Source organism: Polyodon spathula, chromosome 10 (assembly GCF_017654505.1).
Source record: "Polyodon spathula isolate WHYD16114869_AA chromosome 10, ASM1765450v1, whole genome shotgun sequence".
In the NCBI taxonomy this organism is placed as follows: domain Eukaryota; kingdom Metazoa; phylum Chordata; class Actinopteri; order Acipenseriformes; family Polyodontidae; genus Polyodon; species Polyodon spathula.
The window spans coordinates 44,141,305-44,154,366 of NC_054543.1; the positions used below are offsets into that span (position 1 = coordinate 44,141,305).

At 38.7% G+C, this 13,062-nt stretch overlaps 1 protein-coding gene across 1 annotated transcript in view; it reads left to right on the forward strand.

Annotated features, from left to right (window-relative positions):
- LOC121322383 (integrin beta-5-like) overlaps window positions 1–13,062 on the forward strand; it is a 41,210-nt gene that overhangs the window by 22,042 nt on the left and 6,106 nt on the right. The window contains exon 11 of the mRNA XM_041262248.1: window positions 12,589–12,811. Coding sequence (XP_041118182.1) covers window positions 12,589–12,811 — 223 coding nt within the window. The remainder of the gene's footprint in view (window positions 1–12,588; window positions 12,812–13,062) is intronic.

Below are 13,062 nucleotides of genomic sequence, written 5' to 3' on the forward strand. Positions count from 1 at the left end.
AGAGCAGTGGGGTTTGCGTATGTTGGAAGTCACATCCACCTGTATTACACATTCCACTGTCTTAAGAATGATTAATACTCGCCACTGCAACTGCTTTTCATAGCTTTAATCCCTACTATGCTCTCTGTTTTTTACACAAAATGAAAAGCACCAGTAAGTGGATGGCCCGGTCAGTGGTGTCTTATTTCATTAAACCTTATTTGCTTCCCTGCTTTAAAATACATCGTTTCTTTCCAATGCCCTGTAGAGCACAGCCAGGTTTAGACACATTACAGTAACTCTAGCCTTGAGGTCTGCAGCTGTTTGGTGGGGGCGGGGGGACGACGACGCGGGACACGACTAGTTATTATTGTGTCAGTCTGATGTGAGGTTAATACAAAAAAGAACATGGTCTACATAAAACCAGGACCAAAATACAAGCAATAATCTCAGACCACTGATATTAATATCCTTCTGTCACGCACACAGGTCTAGTTTGTCATCATGTAAGACAGCCGAACCCTTAACAAAACACTTCAACGAACACAAACTGAGTTATTAAATAGCTTTCGTACCAAAAGAATTACAAAGTGTGTGAATTTGACAATTGGGTGCCATAATATGAAAAGCATTTTGTCAGTTATTTAGAATCTATGTGAAATGTTTTTTATATATTGATATATGTATAGAATTCTAGTAGCGTCGCTAGTGCAGACTGGGCCTGTTCGATATAACAGATCAGAATCTTTAGTACAGTTCCAAACGGACAGTGATTTTTATTATTTACAAGGTGAACTAGAACAGAAGCAAACAAACAAAACCTGACTTCACTTTGAAGTACTAACATAGAAAGGTTCACTAACAGGAAGGCTAAGTCATTTACCTGCAACAAAATACAACCGGTGAGAAGTTTTTTCACTTCCGTATATCAAGGTTCCTAAACCCATAGTTTTACACTACAACCACCTCCGTAGCACCCCACACGGTCTCTGAAAAAGCACAGCTTTTATCACTGTGATCCAAACATTCCAACCAATCAACACACCATTAACAATCGGTGAACATTTAAAACAAGGGTACACAGCTGTTCCTCATTTGTAGGCTAAGTGCCCCGAAGGCTTCTGGGAAACGTAGTTTTTAAAAAAAGGATTTTCAGCTGCCTGAGGCCCCCTACTGGTCCGCCCACTGGCATTACACTTTAAATGGGGGGAGATGTTTTAACCATTCTAAGGCTAGCATATTTACCACTAGTGACTTCACCACAGTATACCAGGAGTGGCCAACACTGGTCTGGAGAGGCGCAATCCAGCAGGTTTCATGGGTAACCCTTAATCGTCAATTTCTAAAGACTTGGAATGATTTCGTTTTGACTACTTAAGAAGATAATTTGTTCAATTAAGTAATTTAGAGATCATTTGGAACAAAAACCTGAACATAATGCAGCTCTCATGGTCCAGAGCTGACCACTCCTGGTTAAATTGGACACATTAACTTGCTAAATTGATCAACTTCTTGCATTCTTCAGAAATTGACAATTGAAGGTTACCTGTAAAACCTGCTGGAGTGTGGCTCTCCAGGACCAGGGTTGGCCACCCCTGATATATACTCTATGTATGTATGTATGTATACATACGTGTGTGTGTGTTGGTACAGTAAGTTAATGTTTCTTTATTGTGCCTTGCATGTCTCTCAACATCTGTAAAAGGCTTACTTAAGCTAAGAGGAAATTGCAGGCTTACCAGAAGGCAATTAAATTCAGCTGGATGTAGCACAATATGTTCCAGGTATGAAGATTGTTATTATTTTTCTTTTTACTGCTTTAAAATGGCTATGCATTTCTAGACAGTGCTCTGTGCCAAGTATACCTTGAATGGAGAAGCAAACTGTTTCTAAATACACCTGCTGATTTAAATCATGCATTTATGAGGCAGCAAAATCTCTGCTTATGCTAAATGACCCGTTAGCAATTGAAAACGCGTTGCTTTTTTACTACTGCAAAAGCAAGTGGAGGGAGAGTAATCCTACATCCCCAATTCCCATGCATGCTTTGTGAGGTCAGTGCTAACGAGGTAGGTTCAATTCTTTGCTTTGTTTCCTCTGTTTGTTTTTTTCCAGAGTTGTCTGATGAAGTGACCCTGTGATCCTTTTGTTTAGGTATTGCTGTGTCATGCTGTTCTGCTGATTTGTAAAAATCTATTTTTAATTTTATTTATTTTTACTCACAATGCAACAACATTTTGTTTTTCATGAAGTCCTACAAGTTTCATAAGAGGAATTTTTGGCGAGTTGTAAAATACAAACAAAGCATTATTTAACTGGCCTCAAAAATCGCCTACTGCTGTCACTCTCTGCAGTGACTTTTAAAATCAACACGAACAGAACAAAGAGAAAGTTCCTGAAGAAAATTGAATAAAAAGCTGATATTGATGTAACCATACAAAAAAAAAAAAAAACACAAACAAAAAAAAATTCTGGTAAAATAGGATACAAAAAAATTAAATTCCTGTTAAACCACTGGCAGAAAAACACACACTGTGGGATAACAAAGCTAACATTCTGTGGGAACTTGCTCATAAGTGTTGATTCTATCCAAAGTAAATGTCATCTTTTTTATATGTATAAACAAAGTAATATTTTGGCTGTACAGTACTTCTCTCTGTTTTTATTAGTTATGGAAGTTTTATTTTTTTATTGTTGCTTCTGCATCCTAAGCCTGTCAAGTAAAACCCGTAGTTAAAAACACAGCCGTAAACAGCAGTTAAGAGATGCAGCAGACACTGGGTTTGCTTATAGCTGCATGACTTCACATGAAAGTTATAAAATCTAGAATTTTATGAGCCCCTGTGCCCCTTACAGCCAATAATAGTAAAAAAAAAAAAAAAAAAAAAAAAAAGGACAAATCACTTTGAGCCATGGCATTGCATTGGTTTATCCCCTCAGACCTTGTGTCTGTGTTTTATCTGAACAATGCAGACGCATCCTTGGGGAAATAACAGGCTTGGGTTTGTTTTATTTAATTCTGAAGTTGTTTCCGTATGTAAATAGTGATTCTAGGCAGGTGGCAGCCTGTACTTTAGTGATAATATAACATATCCCCTTCGGTCACTGTGTGCATAATTGTACCATGTTAAGTCAATTATTTTATAATCTAATGTGGTTTTGTTTGTTTGTTTGTTTGTTTTTTTCAGAGTTTTGGCAGGGCAGCTTCTCGAACTCAATTAGAGTTCACAAAAACTCTTTTATAATGTCTAAACATGTAATCCGGTCGGGACTGAAGGGGACATACAGCAATTGTTTCATCACACTCAAAGCTGCAGGGTCCTACTATCTTATTCAGATGTACACATACAATTTGTGGGTGTATTGTTTACTACATTCTTCCATAGTTTAGCCTTCTGTGCATTTTACCTGAAACAGCTTTGTTTGCAATCCATCTGTATCATTTAAGATACACATAATAGAAATCCACTAAACTGTTCAGCACACATTCGATGTGAAATTAGCAGGTTTCTTGTATGTTTGTTTCTTTTGGTTTTATTTCTAGTGCCATGGTGTTCTTTGTCCTTCAACATGTCACAACAGCAGATTGAGCATCACGCTGTTTCTGTGCTTCATGCTGGCGTTTGGAGAGATGGATGAGGTTTCACTATCTCCAATAAATATCGCACTGAGTTTAAGCCATGATGTGTTTTTACGTGGGACCGAAATAAGTCTTATGTTACAGTAGTGTTCTTTTCTGTTGACTAATTATCTGGAGTTAAGGGGGAGCAGACAGTTAAGAAGCCAAAAATATTTTTAAAAAAACTTGCAGGCCAGTGCTTTGCCAAGGTTATTCTCTGCTAATTGAAACACAACCTCCTTAGATTTAGATTATGGGGAAAAGAAAACTCCTACCGGCGTTAGAAAATCTGATTGTCTGCTACCAATGGTATTGCATGCAGGGAGACCGTTCTGAGTAGTGGTTTTTGCTTGAAATGTTGTAGAATGCCTGAAAAGTATTGGTGCATCCCACTCCAAACACCACGTGTGACAGGGTAGCCGGGGCGCTGACGTCAAGCCATGAAATGAATGCAGCACAACACACAAGTACTCGGGTGCAAAAGTGCGCTGCGGCGTTGTTTTTATTATCACAAAAATAAATTAAATATTTAAACAAAAACAACACTCACATAGCAAAGTAAAAGTTTAAACCAAAAACAAATCGCAAACACAAAATAACCCCCACCGAAACAAATTCGGTGCTGGGGCTTCCAGCACTCATAACAATTGTTTTGTTTTTCCTTTCACTTTGCTTCTCGCTCGTTCCTCCTCTCAAAATCCCATCTCAAACAGGGAGAGCTGCAGGTTTTTATATTGATGACCATCTCCCGATTTAGTAACAAATGAATCAATGAATTAACTTGGGAGATGGTCACCTTCTGCATGGGGTTTTGTACAAAAACATTGTATTTTTTAAAATCAACACAAAATTACATTCAAACCAATACTAACAATAACAAAACACTGTTTTTTACAAAGACACAATACATGCACCCGTTCTTAATGAAAGTAAACACATTTTTCAGCAGGGCTTTTCATATGGGGAGGGCTTTCTACCGCCCTGCTACAGCACATACAGCTCTGCCAAGGGTCCAAAAGCACACATTGAACTAATGTGATAATATATAAATAGATTGTATGAACTAAGAAATACTGCAAAACATGTGGACAACATATTTTGCTACAGACTTCCTGCGTCTGTAACAATTACAGTTCAGAGCTTGTACGGTCTTACAAGCTAAAGCAGGTTTGTGCCTGATAGGTGACCCTGCCATGTGCCACTTCCATCTTGGGAAGGGCCTGGGGAGGAATTTCCTTGAACATCTCCTGAAAGGAGACCTTGCCTCTGAGTGGATCTGTCCTGTGTGTGTGTGTGTGTATATATATATATATATATATATATATATATATATATATATATATATAATTTGTTACGGTATATATATATATATATATATCAGTCTGTTTGCGAGTGATAACAGTCGCCCCTGGCTCCACCCTGGTGAGGTCAGTGCAGTGATGTCAGAGGAGCGTTGTCCTGGATACCCGCAGGCTGTCCCTTGGCCCGGATATAAAGGGCCGTGTGATCAGTCAAATGCTGCACACAACACTAAAGCTTGTTCTGTGCATGGGAGCTGAGACATGTTTGTAAGACTACCTTCTGGCACAGTGACTTTTCTCAGATGTGAAATTAATCAAACTTCTTATACAGTAGCATAATTTGAACACCCAAGTTCACAATACAGTAAACTACTTTTAGTGTAGCTGCAGTTAGTACTGAGCTAAAATCATCTTAAAAAGTTATAAATAATCCTTTTGATTCCAGAGCAAACATTTACAGACTTGTCTTTATACTGTGCATTGCTAATGGCAAAGTAGAGCAGCTACTTGCTAATGCCATAGATGTGAAATAAAGTGCCTGTCTACCCTTATTCCTGTATTGCATGGGTGACACTGTGCAGAACCTTGCATTGTTTTTAGTGATGGCATGGGGGTATTGTGCTGAATGCAGCGGATAACATTTGTTGGAGGCATGGTCTGGTCATGTGACCTCTATCTTGATGCTGGTAGTGACCATCTTCATTTCATACGTAACTTAAGGTTGACCCATTTTCTTTACTGATTTGAGACCCAGGTTGCTGCTGATGGTTTTTGATTTTTATAAATGAAACATCCATGAGGATGCCAAAGAAGTTTTTGAAACAACTGAAATAAATACATTTTGTGAGGCAAGCAAAACATCCCATGCAAGGAAACCGGCAATTTATAGCCGTGACTCTTAAAGTCAGAAGAGGAAATGAAATTTAGGAAACACAAATATGAAGCAGTGAAATAATAAATAAACACATAATAAATAGTTTCAACATCTGTTGGTAATTGTTTTTATATATTTGTTTGTGTTTTAAAATCTATCTTATATATTTGTTTGTGTTTTAAAATCTATCTATATATATATATATATATATTTTTTTTTTTAGTGATGCTGTGGTTTGCTCAATATTAACATAACAGTATATTTATTTTTCATATTTGATTGTCATAATAAATAGAGGATACAATTTCAGTTATGTTAATAACTGGAACTGAAAATTAATCTTTGCTGTATTGCTTTAACAGACACTCGTACTTCTGTCCGACAACTAGAGCAGCATGTGTATGTGAAGCAGAGGCCCTGCAGGCGCATGATAACTAAACTCAGCGACCTCCAAGGAATGTAAGAGCTCTGGGCAATTTTACGCAACACAGCAGCTTATATTTATATACAGTGCAATGGAATGTGAGGTTGGCGAGTGGGTTAGCATATGGAAGTCATTTGTTAGGTATCTACAGAAATCAGAAGCCTTTTCATTAGGGTATATTACAGCAACGGGAAATGTGTTGAATGTTGGCGTCGCAGCTGGGTGCATGGCTCTTCCAAAGCATTTTAAGGTCAGGCATTAGAAGTGTGGCTGTTACAGCTTTTCACCACAGGCATGGGTTTATTTTCCATTTCTTTCTTGCATTATTTCACAGAGGTGTTTTATTAAGGGAATCTGGTTCAATCAAAACAGATTCCAGTCCACATGCACGCAACTGGTCTATGACTTTTTCAGGCAAAAAAGTTTTTTCTGAATATTTTCAAAACACTAATTAAGTTGAAGGCTGTTTCATAAAGTACTCTAGTTGTACTACAACAGCAGTAATTGGTGTGAAAAATTCTGTAAAAGGTTTAATATTTCCATCTATTGATGAGTGACTTTGTGGTTTGGGTTAACATTGCATAGCTAACTACAATGCTACATAAAATAGCTCCAGTTAGACATCAAATGTTGGTTTTTATTTTTTCTGTAAAGGCACAAATTTAACTATCAATTGATGTAAAAAGATCAGCTGATTTTATATCCACCCCTCCAGACTTCAATTTTTGTAGCAACTTCAAAACTAAAGAACTTTACCCACTGGCTCAACTCAAAGGGGAGTTTGCATTGTGTGTCTTAATCCCCGCGGCCCTTATCTCTTGCTCAGGCAGGCACAGGTCCAAATTGAAGACGTGGGATTGGCAATTGCTTTTAAGGGGGAGAGAGGTACTTTCTCTTGAGTGTCACAGCCAGTTGCTGATTAACAGAAGCCTCTGGCAGGCGTTGATTTCAAGGAGCCAGCTCATATTCTAAACCTGTCACTGTGCACAAATAATTATAGGAGAGATTTTACTTATTAAACTCTCTTTATTTTAGCTGTAAACCTTACAAAATCTCCAGCTAATCTAGGATTGAGATTGCGCTGTTCATTAGCATGTCATTAAAAATAAATTGTAAATGGCGGCAAGGGTCTGTTTGTGCTTTTTGAATGTTGCCATTTATTGTAGCCATAGAAATAGTATAGAGAAAAGAGGTTTGCTTGCAGGGCCTTTTTCAGATTGTTTAAATGTGTGTACCCTTCTGGTCACCAGTTCAGTGACTGTGTATGAAAGATATTAGGCCAACCTCAAGAGTTTTGAGGTTTTAGTCAGGATGAGCCATTGGCTTCGTACTTTCACGTGGTTATGAAATAATGCACAAGACGCTTTGAGATATTAACTTTACATTCTCTGCTTCTCTATCAAATTTTGTTATGGGTTTAGTTCAGTTAAAAGTGACTGTATACCAGTGATCATGTGAGTCAGTCAGCTTCTGGAACGTGAAGACCATTCATTTATTGGCTTCAGATTTGATACACCCCTGTATTCTATGAAACTGGAAAAGCTCCTCCAAATTACATAAAACTACAACGGCACACGTGTGATTGTAATTTGTGATTGTGCGTGTTGACGTGCAGTGTTTGGATAGTTGTAATTTTTTGTAACCTTCATCCTTTTTACATTTATTTTTATTGTTGTTTTTTTTTAAACATTTGCTTGCTGTCCATGAACTTCCTATCAATCAATCTGCAGTCTTTATATTTTCTCTTTTAACACACGACTTTTCTATCCTGCTAGTGACTAATAGTGCATGTCCTTGGTAACCTCAACCTGACATGGGTCCAGTTCTTCATCTAACCTTTACGTTGATGACACGGCCAAACACAGCTGTTCCAGTCTGATGCCCTTACAAACAGCAGCAGCAGCAGCAGCCAGCTTTTGACCTTGATATGTTTTTCTCCTGTCTTCCTCTGTATGGTCTAAAAATTTTAGCTCCTGGTTGCTGTATTTTTTTGAAACAGATATGCATCTAAAAAGTATGCTTGTTAGGGGATTATTTGCATTGACGGCAACAGCAGATCTGCAGTGGCTGTGCATGCACACAGAGTCTGCAGGGTCACAGGCTGTGCTGGGAGACGAGCTCCAACAAGACTTTTCCTCTCTCCTTTGGCAGCAATACTTTACTGATGCAAGGATATGCTGGCAATGGGGGAGGGATGCAGGAAGAGGGCCAGCAGAGTTCAACCCAAATCCTGCAGAACTGTCAGCTGGTGGAAGTTAACAGTATTATATTCTGTATGTTTGCTTTCCTTGCACCCATACAAGATATAGGGTTACATTTGCAGTAGCCTGGAGACTGGGCTGAACCCATGTCTTCTGCCTTGTGATACTGCAGGTAGATTAATGTGCTTTTCAGATCGTACCCTACTATTTTAATGGCTAGGCACCATTAGTCATATTTGACAGCATTGCATGCTTGCTCTTTGGAAGAGAGACGTGGTTTAAAAATTGCAGAAATAGTCAAGCACGGAAACTTTTGTTTTATTTATGGGTGTTTATGAAATTCTTGCTGGCTGTGCATTTCTTGGTCCCGAGTGCCTGTTCTCTTCCTCATGGATTTGTCTTGCTGGCTCTGGAGTGTCTTGTGAACATTCCTTCATGCTTCAGTCCTGGTGTATATGTAAAGAGGCTGGAATAAAGATTGTTACAATATAAACGTGGAGTAAAGTAAAGACAGAGTTCAGAATGAAATGTCTGCTTTCTACATCTGACCATGATATTCATTAGCAGGGCTATTAAAGGGGGAAACCACAAACAAAACAGAACAAGATTCCTCTTGTTTTGCTTCCTTTGCATTTACTGTAGTAAACCAAGTTAACAGCATTATCTTGTTAACTGAAAAAAGAATAGCTAAGAGCCATGGTTGGTTCGAGTCTTTTCTTTTTTTCTTTGTTTTATTTTATATTTGCTTGTGCTTCAGTTCTGCAAGTCCCATCAGGGTATTGAAGTATTTCGTGTTACAGCTGGCTGTCCTGATGGAGTTCAGAGACCAGATGGATACACGGCTCCATGCTTTGGCTGACTTCCTTATTTTGCTTGATTTTGACCTCAAACCGCACAGGCAAAAAAAAAAACAACCAAAAAAACAGCGCAAGCCAAGCCAAGCTTTTTTGGCCTTTCGTCAGCATTCTGTATTGTTAATGATAATAACAATAATAAGATTCATATGTTAGTTACACTGATTGATGTGAGATTGATTGCAAGGCTGAGATGTGTGTGGTGGTGGGTCTATCCTAATGTACTGTCCAGCGAAATCTCTGGCTCGCAAGCGGTCAGATATCAATGCTTTATCCAATGCAACAGACTTTACATTTTCATGGAATGGCTCCTTTGCGCTGGTTTACATTTTCATTTAGTTGCCCACTTTCCATCTATTTAAGATTTTTAAAAATAAATAAATAAATGCAGCATTCATAGTCACTATATAGCAAAACACTTTCCCAAAAAACAGACCCAAATGCTGACATTTAGATTGACCAATCAAGAACAGCTTAATAACATGTTGCAGGGAAAGTAAAGTTAATATCTCAAAGCGTCTCAGTGCATTTTTACATGACCGTGTTGCTGATAATTCTTACTGAACTTCCAGGATAGAATGCTTCGTCAGCCTAAAGAACATCACAGCTTGTGATGTTACAAGTTGATACTGGTGTCAGTGTGTGCCGTCTTTATGTAACCCTGCCTAAGGGTTCGCACGAGTCCTGTAAAAAGAACACAAAGATACAATGTTAGTTTTTTATGCTGGGTGAAAAAGGTTATTTGTTGTTGGTTCTGCATGCTATAAAGCACATCCAGGATAGATGTTGTGTGCACAGAGAAGCTGTGTTGCTCCTGTCCCACGTGGCGTTCATCATTGTTTCATTTTGACATTAAGATTTCCGCCACCCATCTGTGTCTGAGTGAGAACTCATGACATAGTACGGAGCCACAGTGTGCATGCTGAAGTTCATCTGCTACATTGAATTTGTTTCTAAACAGTGTGAAGACTGCACAACTGAAGTTTAAGACATTGAGACTTTCATTGAGATTTGGTTTCCTTATCTCCTGTGACGATGTGTCTCTTTGCATTAGGATTTACTAGATTTGACGTGTGAAGACTTTTTCTAATCCTACTCATCCTGTTAAACAGGTGCCACCCTCAAAGGACTGACACACATGAACTGCAATCCGTGAACACTGAAGGCTTCATTCAGCCGACCAAAAGCATACGAGGGATTGACCTTTCACCCTCCCAGAGACTGCTGCAACAATAAGAGACTTCCAAGGAATAAGCTGCTATGTACTGTTACATAAGGGCAAAAAGTCAACAGAAAGCTCTCTGTGCACACTGATATCTTGTAATGCAAGCATCTTTTTCCCCTACTGGTAATGCAAATCCCTGACAACCGGGAAAGTGGATGTGGATGCAAATATGTACAGAATTGCTTATAAAATTGCGATGACAATGTAGATTTTGAGAGTGTAAGAGTCTGCACCAGTATTGATCATATAGTAGTAGATCAGTTGACCGTTTGCATCTGTTTTGAATTCCAGTTCTTTGTGAGTGCCTGATTTTATTAGTGTTATTTATCTCCAGTTGAGTTCAGAATGTGCTTGGTTAGTTTTTCCTCTACAGTGCTTTAAGGAGGGATCAGAGGCTCTCGGGCAGTAAATCTGTGTGGTGGGTTTGCTGGAGGTGGTGATGCCATGCGGCTGAAATGACTATTGCAGGTGGACTCGTATCCAGAGGGCAAAGCTTCCCAGGTGGTCTCTCTGAAACGGATCCAGACTTCCTCCTTTGGGGGCCCTGTCAGCCAGCCCTACCAGAACAGGACAGGACAGGGCAGGACAGGGATTAGGGGCCTTCCCAACAGAGCGAGGCCTTGCTTAACCTCAAAGGACATTCAGTTTCTAAAGATCCCTTATTTTGTTAACTAGCAAAGTGATGACTTGATCACAGTTTCTGGAGGAAAAAATAAAGGAACTCAGAAAACTTACTGTTTTATTTTTTGGTTTTTTTTATTTTTATTTTATTTTGTTTTTTACCTGCAAGGTAATTGTGTATAATAAATCATCATGATCATGTAATTAAATAACCACTATGCTTTTTAACATACTGTTTTCTGCACAGAATTTAGTATGGTGATATAATTTTCCACTTATCTGTTAATAAATTTCACCCCACAGAACAAAACTGCTTCTCTGTACTCTCACACACAAAGACACTGCAAAGAATGCTGAACACTCATTCAGTGAAATAGGAAAGGCATGTGGGCTTTTATAGCTAGGAAGTGCAATTATTTGCAGTCCTGTGTTGTTATTTGTAGTGGTTCTATTGGCATTGATTATGCTGACAGTCTTGCTCACTGCTAGATCTAGTGATTCGGTGTATAATTATACTGCATTTGCAGCAAGTGATTCCTAGAATCGTGTTGAACAGCTTTTCCAGCAGGCTGCTCTTGTCCGGTTCTTGGCAGCTGTCGGAGCTCAGGATATTCCACAAACTGCTGCTTTATCTGTCCGGACTGCTGGCTGAGCTTGCACCTCTTGAGTTGTGCATGGTTGTGTTTGATTTTGTGGTATATCTGTGCATTGTTGTGGTATGTATTGTAGGAACTTGTATCACCATTTTTCAAGTTTTGTAACGTAACGCATTTCAAAGCAAAACTTTTTACTTGAGAAAACACATAGTGAAGATAGCCCGTTTGTATGTTTGTTTTAAGAAGTGTTATTTTAGAATGTTGCATGGTCTATAAGCCTCCGTTTTTTCTAAACAAGTCTAACCTCTTGAAATATAATGTTCTGGCTTGAAAATATACTACTGCCTATATGTACTGCAACACAGTGTGAATTTTTTAATGTTCCTAAATACAGGTGGGTTATGACTTATAAGGGATGCTCTGATTACGCGGAAGGATAAATGCAGATGTTGTTTAATTAAAAGCTTAATTTGTGGATGTCACTCAATTCCAGGGGCTCTAAATGTATACATTGGAGCTTTGTACAGTATTATCCAAAGAACACCGCTGCTTTGGAGACTCATGCAATTTATAAAAAGACGCTTTCCATTTTAAAAGATTTGATATTTACTTTAAAAGTGTCAGCTGTAAGGTGATATAATAATAATAATATATAATAATAATAATAATAATAATAATAAAGAAACAGGACTTCTCTCAATGAGAAATGTTTATAATATCAGCAGCAGTCAAATGGATTTGTTTAGTAAAATATTCTTTCCAAATCTGTAACAATTAATAGGATGAGTGTGTAACGTCTTGCTAGGATTGTTCCAGTGGGCAGACAGTGGCCTGGTTTGAGAATGGATCTCTGTGCATACCAGCCTTTATGCAGAGCCTCTCATTGATCTGCAGGTCATGGGGAATGCCACTGTGGAGAATGCAAGTGTCACGCCGGCTATATCGGAGACAACTGTATCTGCTCGACAGAAACAGATACATGTCTCTCCATTGACGGTCAGATCTGCAGCGGCCGGGGGAACTGTGTCTGCGGGGAATGCCAGTGCAGCGAGCCGGGAGCTTTCGGGGACACCTGCGAAAAATGCCCTACCTGCCCTGACGCCTGTGGCACAAAGAGGTACCTTTTTATTTTTTAAATGCTGCTGTACCAGACTTCATGTAGAATTAGTTTATAAGAGGAAAATGCTTTTGTTTATTGTGCAATCAGAGTTAATAGAGCTTGCATGTCGTCATACTTCAGCCATTCGTTTTTTTTTTGTTTTTTTTTTTTTAAACTAATTTGTAGCAACCCTAACCCCAGAGCTTAGGTTCTGATGGTCTCCCACAATTCTTCATTGAGGAGACCCCCACACAGTGTTTGGAATCCAG